Source organism: Passer domesticus, chromosome 3, assembly GCF_036417665.1.
Source record: "Passer domesticus isolate bPasDom1 chromosome 3, bPasDom1.hap1, whole genome shotgun sequence".
In the NCBI taxonomy this organism is placed as follows: Eukaryota; Metazoa; Chordata; class Aves; order Passeriformes; family Passeridae; genus Passer; species Passer domesticus.
Window position 1 is genome coordinate 1,186,552 of NC_087476.1, and position 15,140 is coordinate 1,201,691.

Below are 15,140 nucleotides of genomic sequence, written 5' to 3' on the forward strand. Positions count from 1 at the left end.
GGTATTCCCACCAGGAGATGTCAGCAGTTGAGTTCCCCAGCTGCCAGAGGATGGAGATTTTTGGATAAACAGGGTGGGAGAGGACCAAAACATTGGAATTTCTCATCTCTCCTTGGGATTCAGTTGGAGAAAGAAGTGAGGAACAAAGGAGGGAATTCCAGGGGATTTATCTGTGCTGGATATTGGTGTAAACAGGAAGAAAATTCCAGGGAGACACCTGTCTTCACTGGATATTATTTTCCCAATTGATTTAATCAGTGAATTCAATTAGCACCAATCTACTGCTGAAACTTGATAAAAATCCACTTTAAGTGAATCTCATAGTCTTAAATTCCATTATCTTTCTTGGAATACAAATCCAGACCTCCCTGGGCACATCTCACCAGGCAGAGGATTTGAGCATTTTTATCCCAATTTCCTGCCTGGTGCATTTGCAGATTTTTCCAGCAGTTTTTCCTTCTGGGATCTCGACACTGCCCAGGCCACCACTGACCCATGTCCCCAAACCAGGACGGTCCCCAAGTGCCACACAAGGTGGACATGCTGACCTGTCTGTGCCCAGGTGGACACACTGACCACATAAATCCAGGTGGACACACTGGCCAGTGCCAAGGGGAACACATTGACCTGTCCATGCCCAGGTGGACACACTGACCTGTCCATGCCCAGGGGTCACACTGACCTCATAAATTGAGGAGAACACACTGACCAGTGTCCAGGTGGACACACTGACCACATAAATCCAGGTGGACACATTGGCCAGTGCCCAGGGAAACACACTGACCTGTCCATGCCCAAGTGGACACACTGACCTGTCAGTGATCAGGGGCTTCATGGGCTGGGATGAAGAAACAGAAACCAGCTCTCCATCCTCGCCACCTTCATCGTCACTGGAATTCTGGAGCAGCTCCGACTCCTCCTCGTCCCCATCCCCTCCCTCTTTCTTCCTCCTCAGGAGGGGTTTGCTGGAGCCATCCACCTGGTTGCCATAGTTACCTCAAGGAGAAGAAGGAAAAAAAAAAAAGAGATTGAATCAATTCACAGGGTTATAACTCCCAGCTCTGGGATTGAATTTGGGTTGGCAGAAGTTTTCTCTGCTAGAATCACAGGCAACATTGGAATTTGACTTCCTGGAATCACATCCAGGAGGTGGAAATTAGGCAGAGGTGTCTGTACCCTGCTCCTGTCCCCTCTCGATCCCCTGGGAATTCCCTGGCATCTCTGGAGCATGAAACCAGGATGGAAGAGAGGGATCAGCTCCACTGGCCACAGCCCAGCAAGCACAAAATGGGATCCCACATCCCTCATGCCCATGGAGGAGCCATTCCCTGCTCCCCAAGCCCACTCTAGCAGGAGCTGGAATGGAAACTCGGGAATAAACCCCACCCCCAGCTCTGGATTCTGATTTTCACCACCATCACACTCCCCCAGAAAAAACAACCAACCTATGGTGACCTCAAAGTTAATGGGTTTGTCCCCAATCTTCCTGTCGATCATGGTGGCCTCCAGGAAGGCTCCAAAGAGGAAGAATTCCTCCATCTTCCCACTGCAGTTCTGCAGGAGAAAAGAGATCCCAGGGCTGAGGTTGGGGCCAGAGGGAGAGACAGGTCCATCCCTCAGGATGCCTTTTCCAAAGGAACCAGGAGGGTTTTGTCTCCCATCTCCTGGCTCGTTGTAGAGAGTGTTTAATTAAAGATTTAATTTTAATATCTTTTAATTAAAGATAAGCTTGAGCTGTGTTCAGGGATATTCAGGAGTACAAGCCTGAGTTCCCTGAACTGATCAAACCAGACAAATCCAGGTGTCTGGATGTTCCTGTGGAATTGGGATGGTTCTGTTTCCAGGTGGTTTCATTCTCCCTGGCTGGGAAATAAATTAGATTCTTGATTTCTGATTGAAACTCATCAGGATAAGAGTGGGATAACTGGAATTAGGGAATGAGTCACTACCCGTGTGTATTTCCTTCATGTAGAAACATCCCTTTGTTCAGGAGATTATAGAAATCATGGAATGGTTTGGGTGGGAAGGGACCTTGAAGATCATCCAGTTTCATGGGCAGGGTCACCTTGCTCTATCCCAGGGTGTTTCAAGCCTTGTTGAAACTGACACTTCCAGGGGTGGATCAGCACACCTCCTCTGGGAACGCTGTGCCAGTGACAATGTCACTCTGACATTCCCAGTGCTTCTAATGGAAGTGAGAACTGGAATGATCCTAAAACCCAATACTTCCATTGTTCTCTGAGATGCAGAACAGCTGGGACAACACTTGAAATCACAGAGTTCACAGAATTCACAGAATTACCAGGTTGGAAGAGACCTCCAAGATCATTGAGTCCAATCCAGCCCCAACACCTCAACTCAACGCTGGCCCCCAGTGCCACATCCAGGCTTTGTTAAACACCCCCAGGGATGGGGACTGCACCACCTCCCCGGGCAGAGCATTCCAGAACTTCATCATCTTGCTGGAAAAACCTTTTTCCTGATATCCAGCCTGAATTTCCCTGGTGCAGCTTGAGGCTGTGTGCTCTGGTTCTGTCAGTGCCTGGAGAAAGAGCCCAGCCCCAGCTGAGCACAGGCACCTTTCAGGAGCTGTGCAGAGTGATGAGGGCACCCCTGAGTCTCCTTTTCTCCAGGCTGAGCACCCCCAGCTCCCTCAGTGGTTCCTCTCAGGGTTTGTGTTCCCAGCCCCTCTCCAGCCTCGTTGTCTCCTCTGGACACTCCCCAGGTCCTCAACATCCTTCCCAAACTGAGGGACCAGAGATGAGCACAGCACTCGAGGTGTGACCCCACCATGACAGGGACAGGGGCAGAAAAACCTCCCTGCCCCTGCTGGCCACACCATTCCTGATCCAGGACAATCCACAACTTATGAGACCAAAGGTAACAATCCAATATTCCTGAGACCCCAAACTGCCCCTGGATGCTGTGGGGTCATGGGGACACCTGAGGCGTCACGGTATTATGTTTCTTTTTCTTGGGCCAGGTCTCATAAGGCCTCAAATATAATACACCCAAGGATAGCTCAGCTATTACTTTGGGGGTATAAGATTAGCAGGATGACTTCTGCTGCAGTGTTAGAAACAAAAAAGGTTTAATAAAAGGCAAAATAACAAACAGAAAAACTCGAGCCAGGTGCAGAGGTCTGCTCCTGGTAAAAAAACACCTCACAAAAGCACTTTAGCTCTTTTGTTCTCTTCTTTTCTACCTGATGGGCCAGGTGGGACTTTTTTGGCTTCTATCCAATGAGCTGCCCTCAAGTTTTTGGTGAAGTCCCTGAGGTCCTATGAGGTGGCTTTTCACCTAATCGTTGAGAGAAACTTCTGGGCTTCTTTCCTTTTTTGGGGGACAAAGGATAGTTTTGCCACTCTGTCATTAGGGGGCACGCTCCTACGTCACGGGGGACTTACGTCAGCCACCGCCGTGGCCTGCTCCACCTGCACCTCAGTGGAGCTGTTGATCTCGGGGTTGGTGGTGTCCAGGATCTCCACAGCCAGGCCCAGCAGGAGCCGGGCGCGGAAGGAGACGCCCTCGCCCAGGCCCTCGTTGAGCTCCTGGTGCTCGTCCATGAGGGTATAGTTCCGCGTGGAGCCGTACATGTTCACCCAGGCGGGGCCGAAGGTGGGAAGGAAACCTGGCGGGGTGGAAGGGGCAGGTGGGAAGGGGGTGGAGAGAGAAAAGGGAACGTCTTGGCAGCCGTGGTTAGCGTCACTTTGCTGGTCTCTGTGTGGAGACACAGGCTGGGACTGTGTGTTCTTGTGTGTCCATGGAAGTGTGGTTGGCGCCATCCATGGAGAGAGTTTTCAAGGAATCACGGAATAATCTGGGTTGGGAAAGAGCTCCCAGACCATCGAGTCCAGCCTGTGACTGATCCCCACCTTGTCTCCAGCCCAGGGCACTGAGTGCCACACCCAGGCATTCCTTGGACACCTCCAGGGATGGGCACTACAAACCTCCCTGGGCAGCCCCTTCCAAGGCCTGACCATCCTTTCCATGGAGAAATTCCTCCTGGTGTCCAACCTGGCACAACCAGGGTGAGCCGAAGCATTTAAATCTTTTATCTCAGTCTCCTGCCTAATGGATTTGCAGGAGATTTTTCCGGCAGCTTTTCCATCGGATCCCAACACTGCCAAGGCCTCCACTAACCCATGTCCCCAGGTGCCACATCCAAACGGCTTTTAAATCCCTCCAGGGATGGAAACTCCACCCGTGCCAGGGATCAACAGCCATTTCTAGGAAGGAATTTTCCAGATGTGCAACCTGAGCCTGCCCTGGCCCAGCCTGAGGCCATTTCCCCTTGTTCTGTCCCTGTTCCCTGGGAGCACAGCCCGACCCCCCTCTGGCTGTCCCCTCCTGGCAGGGAGTTGTGCAGAGCCACAAGGTCCCCCCAGAGCCTCCAGGATTTTTTTTTTGGAGAAATTTTCAGGGAGGGCAGTGGTGGGAACTGGAATGGTCTTTGGCAATTCCCCATTTTGAGGAACAAGGAAGGAGAACCCCCATTATTCCCTTTCCAGTCCCACATCTGATTTCCCGTCTTTTCCCACAAATGCTCATCCGTCCACGGAATTTTTGGAAGAGCAAATTGTTCTGGGGTGTCTTTGCTTTCAGGTATTGGCTGAGGGTTTGTGACAAATCTTGGTTTTCAGGGCATTGGCCCAGGAACCTCTCTCATTTCCGGACATCAAGGTCTCTCCATATGAGCACCCAGGAATTCCAGGGGTGGGAAGGAACCTGGAAAACTTTTTGAACTCTGCCAAAGGAATGCCTCTGTAGCTTTTATGCCCCCACTTCAACTTTACCTTTGTCCCCTTCGTTGGAGATCTTCCTCAGGTCGATGAAATGGGTCCCGATGGCCACGTCGTTGACCTTGTCTGAGTCCCGGATCTGGATCTTGATCCGCTTGCACAGCGGAGGAAACATCTCTGTGAAGATGATTTGCTCGTTCCAGAGGGGCTCGTAGCTGCTCTTCTGTATGGATGTCTTTCCCTGGGAATTGAGAGGAGACAGATATCAGACAAAGGTTGAGTAACAGCCTGAGATGAGAGATGTGGGACTCGAGGCGCCTCTTCAAAATGCAGTTTGTTTTATCCAAGATGTTACAGCAGTCTGGGGTTGTGGGATTTTGGAACCCCCGATGCTGAAAATTTGAAATTTTCTGTGCTGAAAGGCACAGACCCACAGGAGAGCACTGCTTTTGGCCCGGGGCTGTGGAGAAGGCTTCCAAAATTGATTGATTGTGGGTGTGGAATTGGTTAGAAGTTTGTGATCTCATAGGGTGAAAAAACTTAGATTTGGGGGTTTAGTCTATGATGATATATGGGAGCCAATATGGAGAATTTTAGGTGTGGGTTAGATGTCTTTTTTGCACCTTTTTCTTCCTTCTTCACGGATCTGGGTGGTTTTCTCTAATTGGATGAAAGATGTCCGCATTGCGGGTTTTGGGTGATCATAATTGGTTAGAAGCATAAACAATATAGATGTCAACTGTTTATTGTTTATTATGTTAACTGTTTAGGACTTAAATAGCCTTGAACAGATACCATTTTAGCTGGCGTTTAAGGGGGAGCTCACATCTTGTGAGTTCGTCATAGATAAGGATGATAAACTTCAGAGTGAGACTTCAAAAACAACATCTCCTGAGTTTTATTCACCCTGACCTTGGAGCGAGAAAGAGCCTGGATTTGCAACAGAGGGTGACAGAGCCATGGCTACAGCTGTCAGCTCCAGCTGCAGACAAGCCTGAAGAGCCTTTAGTTTTGGTTTCATTGCACTGTATATTTTTCTTTGCTGAGCATCTTAATATAAAATCAACCAATCAATACCTTTACTGTTACCTACAACCTATCATTACTATCTTTACCATATTATGGTCAATACTATCCAATCACATGAGTTAGAATGTTACAGTTTAAGCTTAAAATTGTGTTTCAGCTTTCTTGCAGTGGAAAACTCTTAGACCTTTTTTCTACTTGCCACATCGGCATGTTTGTTTGCCAGTGGTATCTTTCTGCTTGGAAAAAACATTTTTTTGTTTGCGGTCAGCTTATCCTTTGCTCAAAGTCACAAAATCTCTTTCCAACTCGACTTAACCTTTGCTTTCTTAGTTTGAAAGACTGGCTCAACAATTATCAATTTACATATTCTTCTGTATCAAAACTTGTTTCCACCTCTATTTCATTCTCAGTTCTGCATTCAGAGAGCTTTCTGCCAAGCACGCAGATCTGTGAAAGTTTCTTGTCAAACTTTCATCCTTCCCAACAGGTTGGATCTCCCAAACCATCCCTTACCACCCGAGCTGATCCCTTCCACCCACTCCGCCCTCTCCTGAGCAAAGAATTCTCCTCCTCAACTGGAGAGGGCTCAAACCCATCCCGGAGAGAGAAAACAAGGTGACACCATGCCCATCTCGACGTGCCAGGTGACACCACACCCATCTTGATGTGCCAGGTGACACCATGCTCATCTCAATGCACCAGGTGATCACACCCATCCTGACATGCCAGGTGACACTATGCCCCTCTTGATGTGCCAAGTGACACCATGCTCATCTCAGCATGCCAGGTGACATCACACCCATCTGGTCATGCCAGGTGACACCACACCCATCTTGACCAAGTGACACCACGCCCATCTCGACATAACAGGTGACACTAAGCCCATCTTGATGTACCAAGTGACACCACGCCCATCTTGATGTGCCAGGTGACACTACCCCAATCTCGATGTGCCAGGGGACACCACACCCATCTGGTCATGCCAGGTGACACCACGTCCATCCTGACGTGCAAGGATAACCGAGACCATCTATGGCCACCTGCTGGTGTCACCTCCTGTGGTCACCCTGGGAGGTGACATCACACCCATCCTGACATGCAAGGATGACAGAGACCATCTATGGCCACCTGCTGGTGTCACCTCCTGTGGTCATCCTGGGAGGTGACATCACACCCATCATACCAGGTGACACCACGTCCATCCTGACATGCAAGGATGACCGAGACCATCTATGGCCACCTGCTGGCATCATTTTTTGTGGTCCCCCTGGGAGCTCCCCACTCACCTTCTGCCCCGCGAAGGCCACCTGCACGTAGGGGTCCACCAGGTCCTTGTTCTCCCCGATGAGGGCCTTCTTGACGTTGGCCATGATGCTGGTGTTCATGCGCGGCAGCCCCTCGGCGCGGTAGATCTTGATGTAGAACCGAGCCCACTGCCGCTCCGGGGGCACCCCGTCGGGGAGCAGCAGGTTCCTGGAATGCCAGTGGATGGAGTTGGGAACAGCTGCTGGGATGGGGTGGTCAGGGAATCTTGAGTTGTCTGCTTTTGGGTGACCCGAGAGTCCCCTTTTCCCAGCCCGCTGGCCCAAGAAAGTCGGGATTCTTCGGCTCTGGTTCACAAGGTTGTTTATTGTTGATTATCTAAAATATTTTTTCTCAGACCCGCAGAGGTCTGATCTGCAGGTCTCTCAAGGGCACACTTCCCGCCCCTGGGCTGGTGTCTACATTTTATACTACAAGTTACATATACTTTATTTATCATTATTTTCCAATACCTATCGCCTATGTTAGACTGTCTACTTCTACTTTAGACCAATCCAAATGTGCCACCATCACCAAGAAGATGGAGGCTAGGAAGAAGAAGGAAGAAGAATAGGACAACGCCCAAGTCCCTCCATCTCGCCTCCTAGACCCCCTATAATAAAATCGCCAAAATTCCACTTTTCACCCTGTGATTAATTCATTATTTCTCTACTTAAACTTCTGTGACTTGTGATTCTTCATACAAGGTTGGTAATTTGCTCCATGGGTTAAGATTGAGATCCCAAGTGTCTTTGGCTTCCTGCCAGGACTCCCCAGCCCCCTGCCAGAGGCACGTGTCACCCTTTCGACAAGGGAAGACCGAAGGTTGGATGGGAATGATCTCCATCCAACCTTTGTGGTTCCATAAATGACCAGAGAGAAGCTGCTCCATTTTCCGAGCACTGACTCCTTCTGCTTCCACTCCAACCCACAGAAATTGAATGAATGGGGTTTTGAAAGAGTTGCTTTTCCTTTACCAAGGGGAGCTTGGAGGATTATTTTGGGGATGAAATTAACTCCATTCATTTGGAGTTTTTTTGATATTTTCCTTTCCTCCTCTGCAGGAATAGCTGGGAATGCTGTGAATAAAATATTTCTAGGGGAATTCTAGGAATTGCTGGAGTTTTCCTTGACTGGTGGAAGGTGTCCCTGCCCATGGCAGGACGGTTGGAAGAAAGTGATCTTGAAGATCCCTTCCAAAACAAACAATTCCAGAATTTTAGGAATAAGTAGGAGAATATCACCACTACAGCATGAGATGAAGCACAAAGTCCTGGAGGTGGTTCCTCAAACCCCAGCAAGTCAGGAGAACTGTGCTGGTGCTTTCTGACTATTAATGGCTGCACTCAATCCCAGAGGTCTTTCCCAACCTAAACCATCCCATGATTCCATGTGGGGAGAGTCTCAGAGGCAGATTTGAAATGGAGATATTAATTTATCTGGAAAAGTTTTGGGGCTGGAATCAAGCCTTAAAGCTCCTGATTTTGGTTCCGTGACCTTTGAGATGTTCTGGGCAGTTCAAGATCCCTGTCCACACACACAGCCTGGGAAACCTCATCCAGACTTCCCTGCTCTGCCTTGGGGTGTGAGATCCCATCCCATTATCCCCCATCCCATCTTCCCACCCAGGGCCTATCAGGAATGTCAGGGAACATCAGGCTGGGTGCTGCTGGAGAGTTCAACCACCAGCGGATGGTCTGACCCCACAGGAAGGACAACTCCATGCTGGAGATCACCTGGAATTGCACCAGGACCACGCATTCCCTCCCAGAAAACCACCGGACTGGTCCCTCTGCTTTCATGGCTCAGGGTTTGCCACCAGGTTTGCATCCTGTGATCCCACCCAAGGGACAGAGAGGTGGAAAGGATTCCTGAGGGAGCCAGGAAGAAGCGGATCCCAGCAGATCCCTACCCTTCAATATCATCCTCCTCTGTCTCATTTGCCTTGTGCGGGGTCTTGATGTTGTCCCCTTTGCCCACCACGGCGATGTCACACTTGAGGTAGCCCTTGAGGCCGGCCGTGAGGTCCTCAGGGTCAGACAGGATGGCCCATTTGTGGTAGAACTGGTGCTCTGCAAGCCAGGGGACAAGAGAGACCTTTGTCACCACCGGACACGGCCAACGCCACCAGGACACGGTGTTCCATGGAGTGGGACCTGCCCTGTGCATGGGGGATCCCAACAAACCCCTGGAAAATCCATTGGGAAGGTGTTGAAGATGAAGAAACCACGGGATAAGCTGGAGGGGGGTGGAGTCTCAAGTCCCCACCCTGGAGGGGTTTAAAGCCGTGTGGATGTGGCACTTGGGGACACGGGGCAGTGGTGGTGGCCCTGTTGGTACTGGGGATGGTTGGACTCAATGGTCAGCAGCTCTGATCAACCTCTCCGTCTTTTCCAGGCTGGGATGAAATGCGGGGCAGGATCCAGCCCTGGACATTCCTGTCTGGAATGTTCACGTCCTGCCTAGGAATATCACCTGGGACTTCTTCCTGGGCAAGACAGGGCAGGGACGGACACCAGCACAGCCAGGAGGATCTCAGGGACACCTGGGAGAGCTGGAGAAGCTCTCCTGAATCCTGGAAGAATCCAGGGAGAGCTCAGAGTGCCTTCCAGGGCCTCAAGGGGCTCCAGGAGAGCTGGAATATGGGAAAGGGCTGGAGGGCCAGGAGCCAGGGAATGGCTTTCATTGGGAGAGGGGATTGTGGGATATTGGGAAGGAATTCCTAGCTGGGCTGGAATTCCCAGAGAATCCCTGGCAGTGTCCAAGGAAAGGTTGGATGGGGTTTGGAGCAGCCTGGAGTAGTGGGAAGTGTTGGGGATTCTGGGATCAGTGATGCTCAGGATCCCATCCCAAGGGATTTTAAAGGAAGTCGGGGATGGAAAAGGGAAGGGAGACCATTCTTGGAGTCCTGAATTCCCAGTGAAGCCCCTGGATCCCAAAGTTCCTTCCTGGAGAGGAGTTGGGATGGGGATGGATCCAATGCCAGGCTGGGAGAGCTGGGAATGTGCAGCTGGATCAGGGAAGGATCCAGGGAATCCTCAGGCCCTTTTGCAGAGGGAAAGGAGAGCTAGAATTTGGGAAAGGGTTGGAGGGGCAGGAGCAAGGGAATGGCTTCCAGTGGGAAAGGGGAGCTTGGGACTGTGGAATCTTGGGAAGGAATTCCGGGCTGGGCTGGAATTCCCAGAGAATCCCTGGATCCCTGGCAGTGTCCAAGGCCAGGCTGGACACTGGGGCTTGGAGCACCCTGGGGCAGTGAATGGTGGCCCTGCCCATGGCAGGGGTGGAATTAAATTATCTTTAAAGTCCCATCACACCCAAACCATTCTGTGATTCCATGATTCCAAGATGGGATACAGACCCTTCTCCAGAGGTGCCAAGAGCTCTTCCCTGACCTAGGAGCGAGTCCAGGTGGCTTTTTTATATCTTGGATATTTACACTAAATCAGGAAAGTGTTTTCCAAGGAATTCAGACCCTGCCTGACTCCTTTTTCGGGAATTTTACTCCACTGAGCAGGTGCAGGTGCCTGGGAATTATTACAAAAAACATTCACCTACCAGGCTGGGTATAAACAGTGCCAACATCCATCTTGAAGGACCCCACCAACGTCCCGCTCCTCAGGAGGTTTTTGGAGTGGATCACCTGGAAATCAAGAGGGGGAAACCACTCAGGAATTCTCCCAGGACCTGGGAGCCACAAAGCCATTCCAGAGGTCTCCAGGATGGGATGGGAAAGAAGCTGAGGAGTTTTCCTTGGTCTAGGGAAGATTCAAGGACACCAAAAAGCCCGGTGGGGGTGGCAGGTCCTATTAGTGGAATTGCTAGGAAGTTTGTATTTGGAATGAACAAAAAATGCAAAGAAATGAATCTTTGGAGCAAGATCCCTTTTCCAGCCACTACGGCAGCAAATGCTGGGATATTTAACTGAGGGAAGTACCTTTAGAATGCTCAGACTCTGAGGAAAACTGGGAGAAATTGTACAGCCTGTCTGTGCACCGGGATGGATATGGATGATCCTAATTAATGTGCCCTAATTGGGCAGGGAATCTGGAAGTCTTGTCCATCACCTTCCTGGTTTTGGGTGGTGTCGTGGTTTGGCCGGAAATGTGTTTCTAGAAAAGTCTAAGTCCGGCCAATCAGTGGCCAAATTCAAAATTGGCATTTGATGTGGCCACTAAGGGTCTGGATACGCCTCTGAGAACACACGGGGGTTAAAAGCAGGAGATTCCCAGAGAACTTCCTCTTTGGGAATCCGGCGTGGGTGAGTAAGGTCCGACCTCTCCCCTGCCCAGCTGTGTCTGGGTGGGGGAGGGGGAGGCCATGACAGGGAGGAGGCCGGGAGCCCCAAAAGCTGCAGAGGTGGAGGAGAACATGCAGGGGTTGACAAGATTTGAGATGTCTGGGCAGCCCCCCCCCCCCCCCCTCCCCCCGGAGAGAGGGACAGAGATTGTGCTGGCGGCTCAGCCGGCCAGAAGCGGGGGAGGTGGCGAGAGAAGGTGCCCGGCAGCTGTGGGAGTCCTGGACAGGCAGAGGCGAAGTTTTTAACCCCTTGGTAGAGTAATAGAAACTTTGCAAATACTGCTCCTCCTGAATCAGAATGAGGAGAGAGAGATGATGGACTGCGTGTGAGGAAAACTGGAAGAGATGAGAAGAATCCTAGGTGGGAAGAGATGAGGGAGTGGCCTTGAGCGGGACTCTTTCTTGTATGGCCATGGACAGACCCATACCTGGAGACTGTATTTAGGGGGAGACAATACTTTGGAGCCAAGAGTGAAGCAGTAGAGTGAACAGAGACGGCTGAGGAGGGTGTGGGATGCCCTCTGTCTCCGTGGAGGGGAAGATCTCTGCTCACGAGCCCCTCGGCCCCAGGGGGTAAATTTGGGGGGGGACTGGTGTCCCAAAGTTGAGAGACTGCTGCTTTTGGAACTGGGTAGAGCATCCTTAAACAAGATACCCTAAAAGCAGTCCTGGCCTGTGTCCAGTGGTGAGAGCACTGGACATGGGGGGGAAGCCTATGGTGCAAGGGAGGACTTCTCTCTCTCCCCGATGGATTTGAGGGTGGATTATTTGAAAAGATGATGATAGACTGAAAGCTAATTACCTGAAAGGTGGGAATCTATGGTGTTATCTCATTCTGTGGAGAAAAAGGGAGGGGGGAGGAGGAATGTATTTGGAAAGTTTTTATTCTTTGCTCTGTGTGTGTGTTCCTTTATGGACATTGTTATTAATAAAATGTTGTGTTTTTCCCTCCATCCCCAAATGGGAGCCTGTTTTGTTCTGTTCCCGGGTGACATCTCACAGCAACCCTTTTAGAAATATACTCTTCATGGAGGCCCTGGCATTGTGCTAGGGTCAAACCATGACAGGTGGACTGAAATCTCAGCTTTGCTCTCAGCATTCCCAATCCTGGATTTCCACAACAGATCTAATGCCCCAGAATTTCCCTGGCAGGCTCAGGAAGGTCCTTCTCCTCCACAAGAATAAACAAATAAATTCCAAGGTTTGGTTCTAATAAATAAATTCCAAGGTTTGGATCTCTGGAGTATCAGAGATAACTCTTAAAGGGACACAGGGAATGCAGGAGCTGTGTGGGGCCAGGAATGAGGGTTGGAACAGAAAAACAGACTGGGGGTCTGCAGAAGAGAATTCCTGTTGGGAATCTCACATCAAGGACCTTAACTCCATCCCAAAAATGAGTTGTTTACTTCCAAAGCCCCCCAAAAAAGGAAAAAGACACAGATATCGGGGTCACTTACAGAGAGCTTGATGATTTTGTCGAACATGACATCAGGGGGGACGTGGAAATCAAAGACGAAATACTGGAAGGGAAAGAGGAATTATGAGGAGTGGGATTCATCGGGACTGAGAAGCCCCCAGAGAAGATGTGGCTGCCTGTGGGGTGCCCATGGCCCAGCAGGGATGGATCCATGTGATCCCAGCATTCATCCTGGGACCACATGGATCACCAATTCCTCACTGAATGTGGGGAGCCAACAGAAGAACAGATTTCTTGGAAAACCTGGGAATCATTGATCACAAATTTCCAGAGGGCAAGGGCTTTGTTTCTCCTCTGTGGTTTGAGGTTTCACTTTATTCTGGCAGGAATTTAACCCAAAAAAACCCGCAGATAAGAAGGAAATCATGGGATCATGGACGGAATAGCCCAGAGGGATTGAGAACACCCAGAGAAGCTGTGGCTGCCTGTGGGGTGCCCATGGCCCAGCAGGGATGGATCCATGTGATCCCAACACAGCATGGGACCACATGGATCACCAATGGGGATGCTGGGAGCCAAGGGAAGTGCAGATTTCTTGGAAAACCTGGGAATCATTGGTCACAAAATTCCAGAGGGCAAAGGCTTTGTTTCTCCTGTGTAGTTTGAAGGTTTCATCTTATTCTGGCAGGAATTTAACCCAAAAAACCCCCACAGATAAGAAGGAAATCATGGGATCATGGACGGAGTAGCCAATTATTCCCAGAAATACTGGGAATAATTGATCACAAAATTTCAGAAGGCAAGGGCTTTGTTTCTCCTGTGCAGTTTGAGGTTTCATCTTATTCTGGCAGGAATTTAACCCAAAAAAGCCACGGATAAAAAAGAAATCAGCAAATCGAGGGTGGAGTAGCCTGGAGGGGTTGGAGCAGCACCGGGGCCAGACCCACCTCATTGTAGTAAGGACAATTGGTGGATTCCTTCATGGACGTGTATTTCTTCTCCTCCCCCACCTCCACACACACCACGGGGTCCATGTTGAGCCCCACGAGCTGCCGGGCCTCGATGATGGTGATGCTGACCTGGGGAGAGGAATTCCCAAAATTTCACATCCCGGGAGCAGCTCCAGGCTGCCTTCACCCACCCTCCCACCTCTGACTGAGGAGAATTCCCAGTGCAGTGGGGTCTGCTGGTCCCACTGGGACACGGCTGAGGAGCGGCTGGCAGGGTGTGGGATGCAGGAGATCCCAGGAATCCCAGTTGTTCCACCCCTAGGATGTAGACACTCCACACAACGTGAAAAATCCAGTGGATTCAACCAAGCTGTGGGATCAGAGAGACCGACCCCACTGGCTTCACTTCTGCTGGAAAATCCAATGGATTCAACCAAGCTGGGGGATCAGAGAGACCGATACCATTGGCTTCACTTCTGCTGGAAAATCTAATGGATTCAACCTGACCTGTGGGATCAGAGACTGATCCTGTTTGCTTCACTTCTGCGGGAAAATCCAATGGATTCAACATGAGCTGTGGGATCAAGAGACCAAACCCAGTGGCTTCACTTCTGCTGGAAAATCCAATGGATTTAACCCAAGCTGTGGGATCAGAGAGACCAATCCCATTGGCTTCACTTCTGCTGGAAACCACACTGGGATCACAGGGTGGTTGGAGTTGGGAGGGAACTTACATCTCATTCCATTCCACTCCCTGCCAGGGGCAGGGATACATTCTGCTATCCCAGAGTGCTCCAAGGAGGAATTCCATAGAGACAACCTCAAAGAGAGCTTAATTTGGGCTCTCTGGGTTTCACATGCTGAACAACAAACCCAGTCAATGACTTAATCTTGAGTTTATGGCTCCATCAGTGAAATTCCAGCTCTTGGGATGTCCTGGTTCCAAGGCCAGTGAGTTGAGACCCACCAGGAACTCAGTCCCTGCAAACAGTGTCCCCAAGCCCAGGCTGTGACCCTGGGGACACATGCTGCCGTCACCTACCTGGTAATCCATGGGCCTCCCGGCACTCGGCTCCATCCTGATGTCGGGCTTGGACCTTGGGAGAGGCAGAAGAAACCCTTGGTCAAGCCACGGGTGGAATTCATTGAATCATGGAATGGTTTGGGTAGGACGACACCTTAAAAATCATCCAGAGCCTGACACCTCCCACCACTCCAGCTTGCTCCAAGCCCCGTCCAGCCTGGCCTGGGACACTTCCAGAGATGGGGCAGCCACAGCTTCTCTAGGAATTACATCCTAATCTCTCTCAGGGAACAATTCCTAATTCCCAGTATCCTATCCATCCTTGCCCTCTGGTGGCAGGAAGCCATTCCCTGTGTCCTGTCCCTCCATCCCTTGTCACC

At 50.5% G+C, this 15,140-nt stretch overlaps 1 protein-coding gene across 4 annotated transcripts in view; it reads right to left on the reverse strand.

Moving 5' to 3' along the window:
* OTOF (otoferlin) overlaps positions 1 to 15,140 on the reverse strand; it is a 110,352-nt gene that overhangs the window by 45,329 nt on the left and 49,883 nt on the right. For all 4 annotated transcript variants that reach the window (XM_064411464.1, XM_064411463.1, XM_064411466.1 and 1 more), the window contains 10 exons: positions 14,779 to 14,833; positions 13,734 to 13,865; positions 12,827 to 12,889; positions 10,629 to 10,713; positions 8,986 to 9,145; positions 7,058 to 7,244; positions 4,797 to 4,983; positions 3,408 to 3,631; positions 1,446 to 1,554; positions 813 to 996 (listed from right to left, as the gene is read on the reverse strand). In XM_064411464.1, the coding sequence (XP_064267534.1) occupies positions 813 to 996; positions 1,446 to 1,554; positions 3,408 to 3,631; positions 4,797 to 4,983; positions 7,058 to 7,244; positions 8,986 to 9,145; positions 10,629 to 10,713; positions 12,827 to 12,889; positions 13,734 to 13,865; positions 14,779 to 14,833 (1,386 nt within the window). The remainder of the gene's footprint in view (positions 1 to 812; positions 997 to 1,445; positions 1,555 to 3,407; positions 3,632 to 4,796; positions 4,984 to 7,057; positions 7,245 to 8,985; positions 9,146 to 10,628; positions 10,714 to 12,826; positions 12,890 to 13,733; positions 13,866 to 14,778; positions 14,834 to 15,140) is intronic.